Genomic DNA, 12775 nt, shown 5'->3' with positions numbered 1-12775 from the left:
CTGCACTTAAAACTCGTCGAAGAAAATGTCACCCCGAGCTTAAGCATCTAAAAATGAAAATAGACATAAGTCATGCGCAGCAGGAGGAAAGGACAACTATTCAACGTTTAGTGGGGGGTGAAAGGTGTTAAAGAGTAGCTGCTGGCAGCCACTTTCCATCTATTAACATGGCAGACATGCTGCTCAGTGTGATGCACAGGAAAGCATGCAAAATCACTCTGATGTGGGGTGTGATGTGCTTCAGGCATGGTCGATAATGGCCTGGATTTTATACATTAAAATAAAAATAACGGACTAAAGAGACTGATTTATATCACACAGACAAAGCTTGTTATCTTTAGAAAATTTATATGTTTGTAACACAACCATGTCCTCGCAACCGAGAAAGATGTTTCTCTGTGTAATTTTTTTTTGTTGTTGTTGATGGATGCTAAGTGTGACTTTGAAAAGCAACGCTGAAAAAATACAGGTATGTGTTTTCTCTTGATGGTGAAACTGAGATAAAATGCTGCAGGGCTGTGCGCATTCTTAGAGATCGGCACATCAGAATATGTCAGCTATGAAACCATTTACGCTTACAGAAAGACTTCTCCACTTTACTTTGGAAAAACAAGAAAGAGGCGAGCTCCAACGTGAAAAATGTGGACAGACTGCAGGATGGGTTGCTTAAGTGGGCTGGAAGTCTGGTCTTAAATACTAATGCTGAATCTCCAAAGCCTTTTGTAACTCGGAATAGACACACAGAATATTGCAATTCTTGCCAAAGCTGTAGTTTATATTTTAGGATTACATATATTGTACCTTTAAAAACCAACAGGCTTTATGGATTACTCTCCATTTGTCAAAAATTAAATCCATCTATTGTTTCACACACAACCTGACACAAACTGCAGTATTTTTCCTAAAGGATTAAAGCCTCACTAATATTCATGGACACTATTACACATATGCCCCCAAACATAATTACTGCAGCAGGGAGCTTTTAAAAGCAACAGTGCAGGAGAAACAAACTGGAACAGTTACAGGATATTACATCATGTTCAACTTGGATCAGATTTTTGTGTGCATGTCTGTGTGCAGCTGAGTGTGTGAGTCCGTGATGTGTTGGAGGAAGTGATAATGGGCCGAGAGGGTCAAGTGAGAATATTACGGTCGGCTTGAGCGTCTCTGTGGGTGTCTGAGTGTTTTATTCACCTTATACCCAAGAATGACTCCGTTCCTTTGTGCCCGAGGAAGAGTGGACCAGGTGAGCATGATCCTGGAGGAACTCACTGCCTCAGCAGTCACATTCACCAGAGATCCAGATGGAACTAAAGAACAGACAAAGAAACACACACACACACACCGCTCAGTGCTACTTGACACTCTGAACCAATCTTCGATTTTACCTCAATCATCTCCCCCTCCTTCTCTCCATCAATCTTCCCTTCTCTGAAATTGAGGGAGCGAGTAAAGGGCAGGGAGAGGTGGCAAGATGAGAGGAGACACAGAAAAGTAATTGGAGCACTTTATTTCTCATCCATCTGCCTTCTTATGCCCAGAGAGTAATATGTTTCCCAGGCTTCTCTGTTGGACAACAGGAAAGAGGAGTGAATGAGGTCTGTGTTCATACCAGATTCAGCTGTGTGTGCTGCGACAGAAGTGCTCCACGGTCCTGGTCCTATAGAATTGAAGGCTTGTATTTGAACCTGGTACTGGATCCAGGGACTCAGATCTTCTATCGTGGCTTCAGAGGTGCCCCCGCCTCCCTCCACATCTACAACTCTGTCCTCGCCATCGGTGTCTGTCTTCCTCACACGGAGCCGGTAGCCAACGGTCTCCGGGCTGCTGTTGTACTCTGATTCGGAGAGAGGCTAAAAGAAAGAGGATGGAGGAGCGAGAGAGAGTAAATTATGTTTATTTTATAACATTAGAACAGAACAAAAACTACCAAAATCACTCAGACATAGTTGATTTTTTTCATAGAAAGCCTGTAAAAGCTATCACACACAGGTTTCTGCCTTTTTAATGTCAATAAATTAAAACAATAAAAACATTGCAACATCATTCCTTTCCAGTGCTGCAGTGTTGTTTTATACTTATTTTAAACAGTGTGGCCTCTAGAACTTTTTTAAAAGAGTGACCAAATGGGGCCCCACGAATAATCATAGGATAGCATACAAAACCAAAAACCTAAACAGAATTTAAGTCTGCTCTCGACATGTAAAGGCTGTTTGAAAAATCCTGGAAAATAGGAGGTGGGAATAGTCCTATAGGCCTGCTTCAGTTTCTTACCTTAGAGTTGATATTACTAACTGAGAAGAGCGCAGTCACTACTCAACTCACTAAAGCTTGCCCTCTCCCCTCTCAAATTCATATTCATAAAAAATATTATGCATATAACCCACCGAGACCGTGCGATTTTATATAAGGACATTGGCTTTCTGCACCATATTTTACTCCGTTCAACCTGCTGACCTCCTTGTTCAGGAAAAGTAGGTTTTAATTTTTAAATTAAAAAAAATATGTACACATATTTGATTTTTAAAAAGTTTTTTTTCAAAAACAGTGTTGTTTTTTTATATTTATGAGGTCCTCCAAATGCCAAAGAGCAACAGGAAAGTAAAAATCTACCAAACAAAAAACACAAAAACCTGGGACTAATGAGGTTAAGACTGTGTAGCGGAGGGGGGAGAGGGCAATAAGCGGCCAGAAAATTTATAAGGGTGGCCACTGACCCACTTGTGACCTAATTGAAAACCAATAAGGTCAAAAAACTAAACCAGAATAATTTCCAGTGAATTCAAATTTGGTTAAAAATGTAAGCAAGCTGAGGCAGGACACCAAAATATGAAATTAAATGACTATGAATACAAGTCGAAATTAGGTCTCCATAAATCTGTTTTAAAAAATACTTAAAACACACTTGAGGATTTAATAGCACTGAACAGTATGATTATTTTTGTCATGATGTCTGACTAAATTTGTGCTAAAAACATATTCACTGCTCTGTAAAAGAGACCCCAACTCTTGATCCTCTCCTTATAAATATTTCCTTACACCTGTTCTGTGGCGCTCTCCTTCTCTTCTCTCCACTCTTTTTTTGCATCATTTGATCTGTTCTACACAGCCTCAGACCCACCACATGAATATGGATCACCTCAACAACTTATTGTCTTAAAGTCGTGTTCACTAAAACTTCTGCTTGTCCTCGGTGTGTAATTTTCAGACAAGTTCAAGCAGCACCGTATTGTGGTTATTCCATGTTGTGCAACAGACAAGCGAGTAAGACACCCAGTCATTTTAAATACCACAGTGATTTAGCACAGCTTAGCATTTAGGAGCCATAATACAGAATGTCACATTAGTTTTATTACCCTTAATATGCAGCTTAGAATAATAGCCTTGGCTAAAACCATTGTGATGGTTCCATTACAGCAGAAGACTAGCATAGCTCAAGCTGAGCGCTAACATACAGGTAAAATCCCATTAGCATGCTGCACTGGTAGACTGTAGTGTCTCAGTGTCTGTGTCTGATTTGACAGGCTCTTTTTCTCATTCCAACTCTTAAATGGAAAATACTGTGCTCTCCATTTACGTTATAATAGAAGAGTGGAAGGGGAGTAAAAAAAAAAGGATGGAGGGAAAGAGAAGAAAAATGGAGAGCGGGAATGAAAGAAGAATAAAATTTAAAAAAAAAGGGAAAGACTGTGAGGGGAATATTACATTGCTGTTTGTGCTGGTAACAGGCCAAAATGGTGAATGGGAAATGTGACAGATTACTCTGAGCAATGATAACCAGGAGAGACGCTGATTATAAGCTGTCAGACACTCAACCTGTTCAGTCGTGTTGCCGGTGAGTGAAAGTGTACACTTGCACTCTGCACTCAAGCACCGATGTGAAAGTAAGAGCAAATACACAAAGAAGGTCCTCAAAGAAACAGGAGAAATCCCAGTCAAATTAGCACTATTTAAATGAGTGTAAAGGGGCAGAATAAAGGTTAATGATTTCACAGAGTTGGGCGTGTGTTTGATTTGTCCGTGCTTGTGTGCGTTTCAGTACCTTCCAGCTGAAATGTAGGCTGGTCTGTGTGGCGGAGACGAGGTTCAGGTTGGAGGGGTGTGTGTCTGGGGCAGCCTGCAAGGTTTGAATCAACCTAGAGGGGGTGCTCATGGGACCGGAACCGACAATATTCACCTGCTGCATCCTGAACCTGGTAAGAACAAAAAAAGCATAGACTTAAAACTGCTCTTCACTTCTTTTACACATTAAACTCTTGTTTATTTAACATTAGTACAGCTATTTATTTTTGTAAACAGCTCCGTAATGCGCTTTGTATTTGGAACAAAAAGCAAAAATGCTCAAAAAACAAACAAAACAAATATTTGATCAGGTTCTCCCCTCTGGCCTAGGCACTACATTTGGCCTAGGGGACATCTCTGTCCACAGATACACACTCTAAAAGTCTTCCTTAGGGTCTTTTCTCAGTGGGAAAAACTTTAAAGGGAGGCAACCAGAAGGCATCCTAACCAGGTGGCTGAACCACCTCAGCTGATTTCTTTTGACGTGGAGGAGCAGCAGTGATGCTGAGCCCGGCCCCCCTACTTAGTAACTCATTTCAGCTGTTTGTATCCGGTGTCTCAATCTTTTGTTTGTGATCCAAATCTCACTATAGACCAGTAAATTGGCAGCTTTGCCTGTTGGCTCGACTCATTCTTTATCACAACGAACCGAAGCAGCGCCCTCGTTAATGGTTACTGTGGACGAAGCCTCAAAGACCTTCATGAAGGAAGACCGTAAGAAACAGGTCACGTCACCCGGAACAGGAAATCCCGGGCAACTTGGTGAAACCAGGACTGGAGGGAGAGCAGACCGACGAGGCCTGAAAAAACCTACATCATATAAACCCATTATCTGAGGGGAGAGAAGTCAAGGTTGGGTTCAGTTTGGGTCGGGTGGAAGGTGAGGACGTGGCCTTGGGTCTGCTGATTCCTGGTATCATAAAGTGACAATAGGTACATGAACATTTTGTTGTTGTTTCTAACATTATCACACTATCACTGTCAATGTGGGCATTTTAACATGACAACATCGACTTTTAAACAGCTTTATAAAAGGTAGAGAAAGACAAATTCGAAATAAGGATAAGTCATTCATTGTTAATACAAGGATATCTTTTAACCACTCTGAAGTAGCAGACAAACAAATAAAAGGAAAAGAGGCTAAAAACACAAAGGAACATAAACACAGGACATCAAAAGATCTCCTTCTTTTGTAAAATTACAAACAACATTATTCAGCGTCTTTAACTGTGCCTGAAATTGTTGCTGCAGAAAATTACAGTTGATTATTGTTGTCGGTACAAATAAATGCATCTGAACACACTGGTCTATTTTCCCTTTTGTGTCACTAAATGCATAAATTTATACCTCACCTTTTGTGTTTATCAAGGTAAAAGAAACATAAACAAGCTTAACTCAATGATGAAGAAAAAATACAAAAACGTACAAGATCACAATATCACTGCAGTCAGTTTTAAGTGATTAATGATCATTTCCCCACTGTGTCATGTGTGCGTAAAGTAAAGACTGTCATGGAGTTTGTCGCTGTTAAAGGAAATACAAATAATATTTGACTGGAACTATAAATGACTCCTCCGCCTCCACAATCAATACATGCAGACTTCATTCATGCTTTTAATTTCTTCTTCTTTACCACAAGCTGTTGTTTGCACTGACAGTTTCTTGCACCCAAAAATATGTCCTGAGTGTCGCTTGCAAAATATCATCTTGAAATCTGCAAGAAGTATAAATCCTGACTGATTCATGCACATGGTAACCAGACACACCAGATGGATTTTACTCTGCACCGTCACAGAAGTTGTGATTGGAAACTGTTTGGAGAAGATACTTTCAAAAAATGTCACTGGATGAGCCATCTGTCTATTAGCACCTGTCGCGCACTAGATTCAACAATTTACATCAAGGAAGCAAAAATGTTACGAAAACTGAACTCTTCTTAAAGAAAGTAGGAAATGTAAAAAAATCATCTTCATATTGGGGAACCTTCAGAGCTGTTCTCTGTCCTTCTTTCCACTTTCTAGTCTGCTCCTGCTGGAGCAGCATCTATAAAAACCTCTCTGAAGTCATATCTGAAGCCCAGCTGTGGTTATGACCCTGTTAACAACTGGTTACAACACATATCATAAGGAGAAAATCACAAGATTATAACACTAATCTATAGAATTATAGAAGCCTTACAGCAGGGGTGTCAGACTCAGCTACACAAGAGGGCCAAAATTAAAAACGTGGTCCTACTAAGGGCCAATCCTGATCAACATTTATAAAAAAAAATACATCAACTAACCCTGGATTTAGATGTAATACAGTATGTTGAATCATTCATATAGAATTATCAAAAACTTTTTCTCAGTTACATGTTATATAGAATTTAGAACAAAATATTTTAATAAACAAAGAAAAATAGATGAAACTTAAAAAGACATCATTAGCACTCATTTCTTCTGCCTTCCTATTAGTTTTTCTCCATTATAACAGCTTAAAAGCCATTAACAAAACTCAGATCATACTGCTACAAATATTTAACTTTACAACAAGAAGAAAATACAAAAAAGGACAACATACTTTAAAGCAGGCTCGCTGTTACTCGGATGCAGGACTCTAGTCAGATATCCATTATCATTTCTAGGCTGCGATTTATCAGCAAGAGTCTGATTGGTCCCATTTGTTGCTCTCTGTTGCTCCTTCCACATCAAAATCAAAGCTTTCTGAGAAATTAAGACTTCACTAAGCAAAATGAGAAGTGATAGAGACTTGATCTGTCCCAAAATGAAGGGCCAGATCTAAGGAAATTTAAATGTTATCTTGGGGGTCAGACAAAATGTTACCAAGGGCCGGATCTGGCCTGCAGGCCTTGAGTTTGACACATGTGCTGATTCTACTGTATTCTAAGAACATATTGTCAAACCTGGAATTAAAATGTACAAACACATGTATCCTGAGAGAGCAGTATTTGCTCTGCATGCAAAAACGAACAAACAGTAACCTTTAAACAATCAACTATCTAAAAACCCAAGAAATAAACAGGACACCAACAGATTTATCAATGATTCTGACACAAACACATTTCAGGTTCGCCTGAGTCACATTTATGATGAAGCTGTTGTTTTTTTTAACCAATGCAATATGAGAAAAGTAAAGATTTAAATGAAAGAATTTGTGATCCTGCGGATCTCAGTGTCAGTTCTAATAAAAACACAAACACGTTGAGCTTTTAGCTTCTTAAACTTTGACGGCTTCACTGGTTACGATAAATGGCAAAAACAATGAAAAGAAAAATGAAACCACTTAAGGAGACTCAGCTGTACAGCCTCCTGGTTACTGATCAGTATTTCATCAATAAAAATAAACTTTTTTTTTGACAAGTGTCTTAAAAATCCCATTCAGTAAAATCATTTTGCCCTCTCCAACATTTTCTGATATAAAATTATTCTAATATTTGTTATTTCACTGTCACAATCAGAATATACTGTAAATAAGCTAATTTAGAGTTTTTAAAATTTAAGCGTTTTGACTTTTTGGGCTTATATCTAATTAGGAGTTCCTGTTGTTTATGTTAGTCGCTCCATGAGTAAAATCCTGAGCTAAAGCTCTTCACAAGTTGTCTGAGATACAAACTGCTGGTAAAGAAACCAAACTAAATATGAAGACCTTCAGACACAAAAGCAGCCATGAGGAAGCCTTTGTTACTTCTGTCACTTCTAAATGCAGCCCTGCTTCATGAAGCTGCGACGGATAAAACACGTGATTGGCAGCTTGCCTGTAAGAGACTACATCTTTGAGTTGTTGTTCCTGCGTCGGGAGAAGAAGAGCAGGGTGTAAAAAGAGACCTAAAAGCAGACAAGTGCATCATTTCATCCAACATCCCACTGGTGTTGGCTGTGACAACATAATCCCTGTGATTGTATGTACAGTGTGTGCATGCACACCGCAATTTTATCACAGATGAAAGCAGAGATACCGGAGGGTAGGCCACAGAATAAAAAAAAGAAAACACGGAGGACAGACAGACAGGAATACAGAGCAGGAAAAGGACAGGGAGAAGAGTCAGAGCTACTGAGTGATCACGTTTACAAAGTCTAACCTTCACAGCCTTGAAGGAAAGATTACAGACACTCCTCTCTCCTCGTCCATTTCCTGTTCTCCTTGCATTTTATTAGTTGTCTTTTCTTATCCTTAATACTTTCTGCTGCCCTCCCAACTTTTTCATCAACTCTCCCCTCCCCTGCCCTCATCCCTCCAGCTTCCCTCTCCTCTCCTTTAGCTAGTTGCAGGAGGGTAATAAGGATCTGCATGCCGCAGCTGTGAAGGTGCTGACAAACAGAAAAGTCTCAGATGGAACTGTCTCTCTGTGTGCTTGTGTGATTTATCGAACTTCACCTGAGCCTTGCAATGCTGCAGAAACCGCCGGAGAGTGAGATGTGTGCACGCCGGTGTGTGCGTGCACACAAATTTATAGCGAGCTGGCGGTTGTGTGTGAGCGCGTCCTTGCCCGGGCTGCGCGTGTTTGCTGCTCACCTGTACTGAGTGAACGGAGTCAGGTTGGGGATCTCCAGCGTGTCCGCATTTGGCTGGTTGTCTTTTTGGTACACAGCTCTCCATGGCTCCTCCTCTCCGCCGTCCTTCACCACCTGGCAGAGAGAAAATATGTTGCAACAGTTCTTCTCCTGCTGTTTTACACTGATCACAGACACACTCACCTGCCCTTCAACCATCCACCTTGATATGGCAGTTTTGCCATCAGAACCAGGGCGAAAACGGAGTGTTGCTGCCCGAGGGCTGATGTTAGAGATGACTAAGTTAGAAGGCGCGCCGGGAAGCTCTGCAAACGAACAGGAAGAACAGAACGTTACTTTAAAGCTGCAAGAAACTAACTTAGCTTTTTTATCCAACTCACTTTTCCCCATGATGCATCTATACTCATACACATACTGTATAAAACATTTCGTAACCAAAACCTGTGATCATTTAACTGCAGTTTTAACATTTTAATCAAATCTCACTTAGACTTAGAACCAAAAGCATAATTTTCCAGCTTTGGACTTTGCTACCACATTCAAAACACATTTACTTATTTAGTTGCAGAGCAAAATGTTTTGCACAAGAAGAAAAAGACAGCATGACAAATTATTTCAGGAAATAAACTACACAAGCATTATTCACTGCATAGACTTTTTCATTAAGTAACAAAAGTATGGACAATATTAAAACTGGAAAAGGTGTTGTCAGAAATGCAACATGACTTATTTCTGATAAAATATCCATAAAACTGGTAACAGAATAAAAGGGAATTATGCTGCCATTAAAGACCTAAGTATAAAAAAGGCTTAAAAAGGTCTCTACTAGTTCTTTTTTAACATGTCTACCTTTGGCAACAAGTCATAAAGATATAAGAAGTTCATTTTAACTAAAACGAATGGCACTTGAGGTACAGCTTTTATCTCGCTCTCTGACAGAATTTGTTTGTTTTTTTTTCACCCCCAAGGTCGATCATACAACACAGAGAAAAGATAAATCTGAACAGCAGTGTGGGCGATGTGGAATAAATGCATAGTCCACTATGTTCCATTTAACGCCCATAAATGTGTGAATAGGCAGCAAAGCTGTGAAATTACATTTGACCCATTCTCATTCTGACTCTGTTCCATCGCCATGGCAATATTAAGAGACAGGAAGCGGGCACTTTGGCCGACCAGCTGTGGCAGGCTGAGCCACGCTGGAGGGGAACGACACGCTAAAACACAAGGGCTTGACTGGAAAATGAATAGCCTCACAGGTGATCACTGAGGCCAAAGCCCCTGTCACACAAACAATAAGCAGGAAGTCAGCACGCTTATTGACAGAGCTGACAAAATGCAGCCCATTTGCAGTTTTAAGGAAAATTTTTTAGATATTTTTCTCTTGTTAAAAAGCAAAACATTTAAAGACTAAATATTAAAAGCCATCTATTGCAAAAGTTGACAGGAAAGATAATTAAATGACACCTGTTATCCCCGGTGGGCAAACGCTACACACTGGAAAGCCAAGCTTGACAGTTTTAATAACTAAAGGAAAGAATAATTGGAAACTGATTGAACAAACAGCACAAAGAAAAGTCTGACAACAGCACTGCTGATACAACACGAGTTTATTTATTGGCATGTGCTGCTAAACACCACTGATTACACACCGAATAGTTGTTTCAGTCGCATTTAAAACCGAGAGCTGCACTGAACTGGAGTAGAGCAACAACCAGATAACAAATATTTTCTCCTGGCCATGTTTTAGAAGCCCGGAGTAAATCGGAGAGAAGTAATAATATGTTGCACAGTTCAAACACCAATAAATATTTCTATATTTTATATTTTATTTTTTTAACATGTCAACATTTCAAATGCATCACACAAAATTTACAACTGCCTCCGAACAGACATCTTTGTTGACAGCTGCTGAATTGAATTGGCATTAGTCATGCAAGCTACACGCATGACAACAGCTTTTTATAACGGTGTGCTAATGAATCCAGTCTGTGACAGCTTGTTTCTGTCAATTAAACTGACATATTTAACAATCACAAACACCATTTCCTTTGCTCTCATCAGTCCAACTCGAAGGCAACAAAAACGACTGAAACACTTTCCCGTAATGTTCGGTTAATACTCGCCGTCTCGTCCTGCACGCTTGTAAAACCGGATGTGCGTCGGGCAGCTTTAAAGAAATATCAGTCAGATTTTCTCTGGTAATTGGACAGTTTAATGTGACTGTGTCCAGTTACTTTTCTCAGCCTCGATACGTGAGACATCGCAAAATAATTTAGACCTAAAAATTACCACTGCTGTGTAAACGCATGCAGACGACTTGTAAAGGTTATCATCTGGAAATGTTGATATCAGCTGTCCTGCTTAGATGAATGACAAAATTCTCTCAACTCCATGAATTCATGAATAAATAAACCAAAGAAAAATCTGTATTTGCTGGATTCTTTCTCCTCTCCTTTCTCTCTGTTCATTCTTCAGCTCTTTTTTTTTTCCTCCTAATCTTCAGTCCTTCGTCTTTCTTTCACTCTTTTGCTTTCATGAATTAATGAATAACCTCTAAATCTAAGAACTGTCTGTATCCATCTTGCTCTCACTTTTTCTGCTTTTACTCATAAATTAGTCATTAGAAAATGTTAGGACAAAAATCTTGCTTGTCTGAGCTACATTTTTCCTCCATCTTCCAACGCTTCCACGTAGTCCATTTCGGAGACTTTGGTCTTTCTGCTCCTTGAAAAGTGCATTTTCTCTTCCTCCGTCACTTTGTTTCCCAGACTTCTCCTCCCACTCTTTCTCTCAGTCCTCTTCTCTGATTGTTTTTATGCCCTATCTCATTATTTGCTGCATCTTTTCTACGTTGCCATTTGCAGTTAATCAGTACTAATAATGACTGCAGCTTGGCCCAAGTCCAATCACATAAATTCGTCAAGCACACAAAAGTGTCTTCTAAGTGTTCACACACACACAGACTGAAGCTCTCCCTGAGTTGCTGTAAACTTTTGTCTGAGGATGCGAATGTGTGTCTGCAGTGTGGGTGATGATTCATGGATGCACAGTAACAGCCACTTATCAGCCTGAGGAACGACAACGGCATCGTGGGAGCTCATCACTCATATTTACTCTGCTTCACGAGCACACAGACACAGGAAGAAAACAGCTTTTAACATCCCTTGTCAGAGGCATGTGCACGTGTTTGTTTCCAGCACCTGGTGGGACTCCGGTGGAGATGGTGGAGGACGTGACCACGCCCTGCCCCGCAGCGGTGAGCGCAGCCACCTGTATTGTGTACACCGTGGTGGAGGTGAGGCCCGTCAGCTGGCACTGCAGCGTGGAGTTGGACAAGGAGCGTTCCTCGCGGCTTGACTTTACATTGGGTATTTCCCACCACACCATGTAACCTGCAGGGGGGGGGGGGGTAGAGAACACGCTGGGTTAATAAAAGTGCATACAGACGTGAGCAGTCAGATACAGACAAACACACCAACATATAACGAGAGGAGCCTTTGCCAAACCGGAGGAGGGAGTGTGGGAGGAGTAACTAGAGTCAAAATCCCTGTCTGTCCCTTTGCATCTTCACAGTCATGCATCACACTCCACCACCTTCAGATGTGTGTGTGAGCAGCGACACTTGTGTGCAAAGCCCTGAGGAGAGCGACTGGTCCCTCATCTATCTCTGTGCTCACCAGGTGCTGGATGAAAAGCAGGTTGAGGAGAAAAGAGTAAATGTGCAAGGTGACCTTGATTGAATACCCATTTTCCCACTCCTCTGAGTGTGTAAGCTGACTGTAAAGGCACCGCTGCCTTGTGCTGTGTGATTGTGACGATGTTGTGCAAGTTCCTGATGAATGTTGGACATGATGCCATAACACAACACAAAGACACACACACACACACACACACATGCAATGTAATCACTTAATTCACAGCAGCTTGTTGTGTTTCCACAGCATGATTGCCTGACAGAGCCATGGAAGAGCAGAGGCAGAATAAATGAGGGGGGTCTTCTCTGATGTGCCACACAAACAACACCCTGGGTGAAGGGACGTGTGAGTAGATGGCATGTTTTAGCGATAATGTGAGAAGACAAACTGCAGAGGGAAAGAATTAGCTGATGATGAATCAGTTACAGAACCATAATGTCAGAGATAGAGGGGGTGTCTCTGGATGTCAGACAGAAGAATTAAAGACTGAGCAGAGACTAC

The 12775-nt window shown here is 40.7% G+C and overlaps 1 protein-coding gene across 3 annotated transcripts in view; it reads right to left on the bottom strand.

Annotated features, from left to right (window-relative positions):
• LOC108230528 (protein sidekick-1) overlaps positions 1-12775 on the bottom strand; it is a 260584-nt gene that overhangs the window by 34043 nt on the left and 213766 nt on the right. For all 3 annotated transcript variants that reach the window (XM_037974788.1, XM_017406846.2, XM_017406872.2), the window contains 6 exons: positions 11780-11971; positions 8760-8881; positions 8578-8690; positions 4043-4193; positions 1613-1853; positions 1195-1310 (listed from right to left, as the gene is read on the bottom strand). In XM_037974788.1, the coding sequence (XP_037830716.1) occupies positions 1195-1310; positions 1613-1853; positions 4043-4193; positions 8578-8690; positions 8760-8881; positions 11780-11971 (935 nt within the window). The remainder of the gene's footprint in view (positions 1-1194; positions 1311-1612; positions 1854-4042; positions 4194-8577; positions 8691-8759; positions 8882-11779; positions 11972-12775) is intronic.

This window comes from Kryptolebias marmoratus, linkage group LG3, assembly GCF_001649575.2.
Source record: "Kryptolebias marmoratus isolate JLee-2015 linkage group LG3, ASM164957v2, whole genome shotgun sequence".
Taxonomy (NCBI): domain Eukaryota; kingdom Metazoa; phylum Chordata; class Actinopteri; order Cyprinodontiformes; family Rivulidae; genus Kryptolebias; species Kryptolebias marmoratus.
Note: the sequence above shows the minus strand (reverse complement) of the source record. Positions and strands in the feature narration are given on the sequence as shown.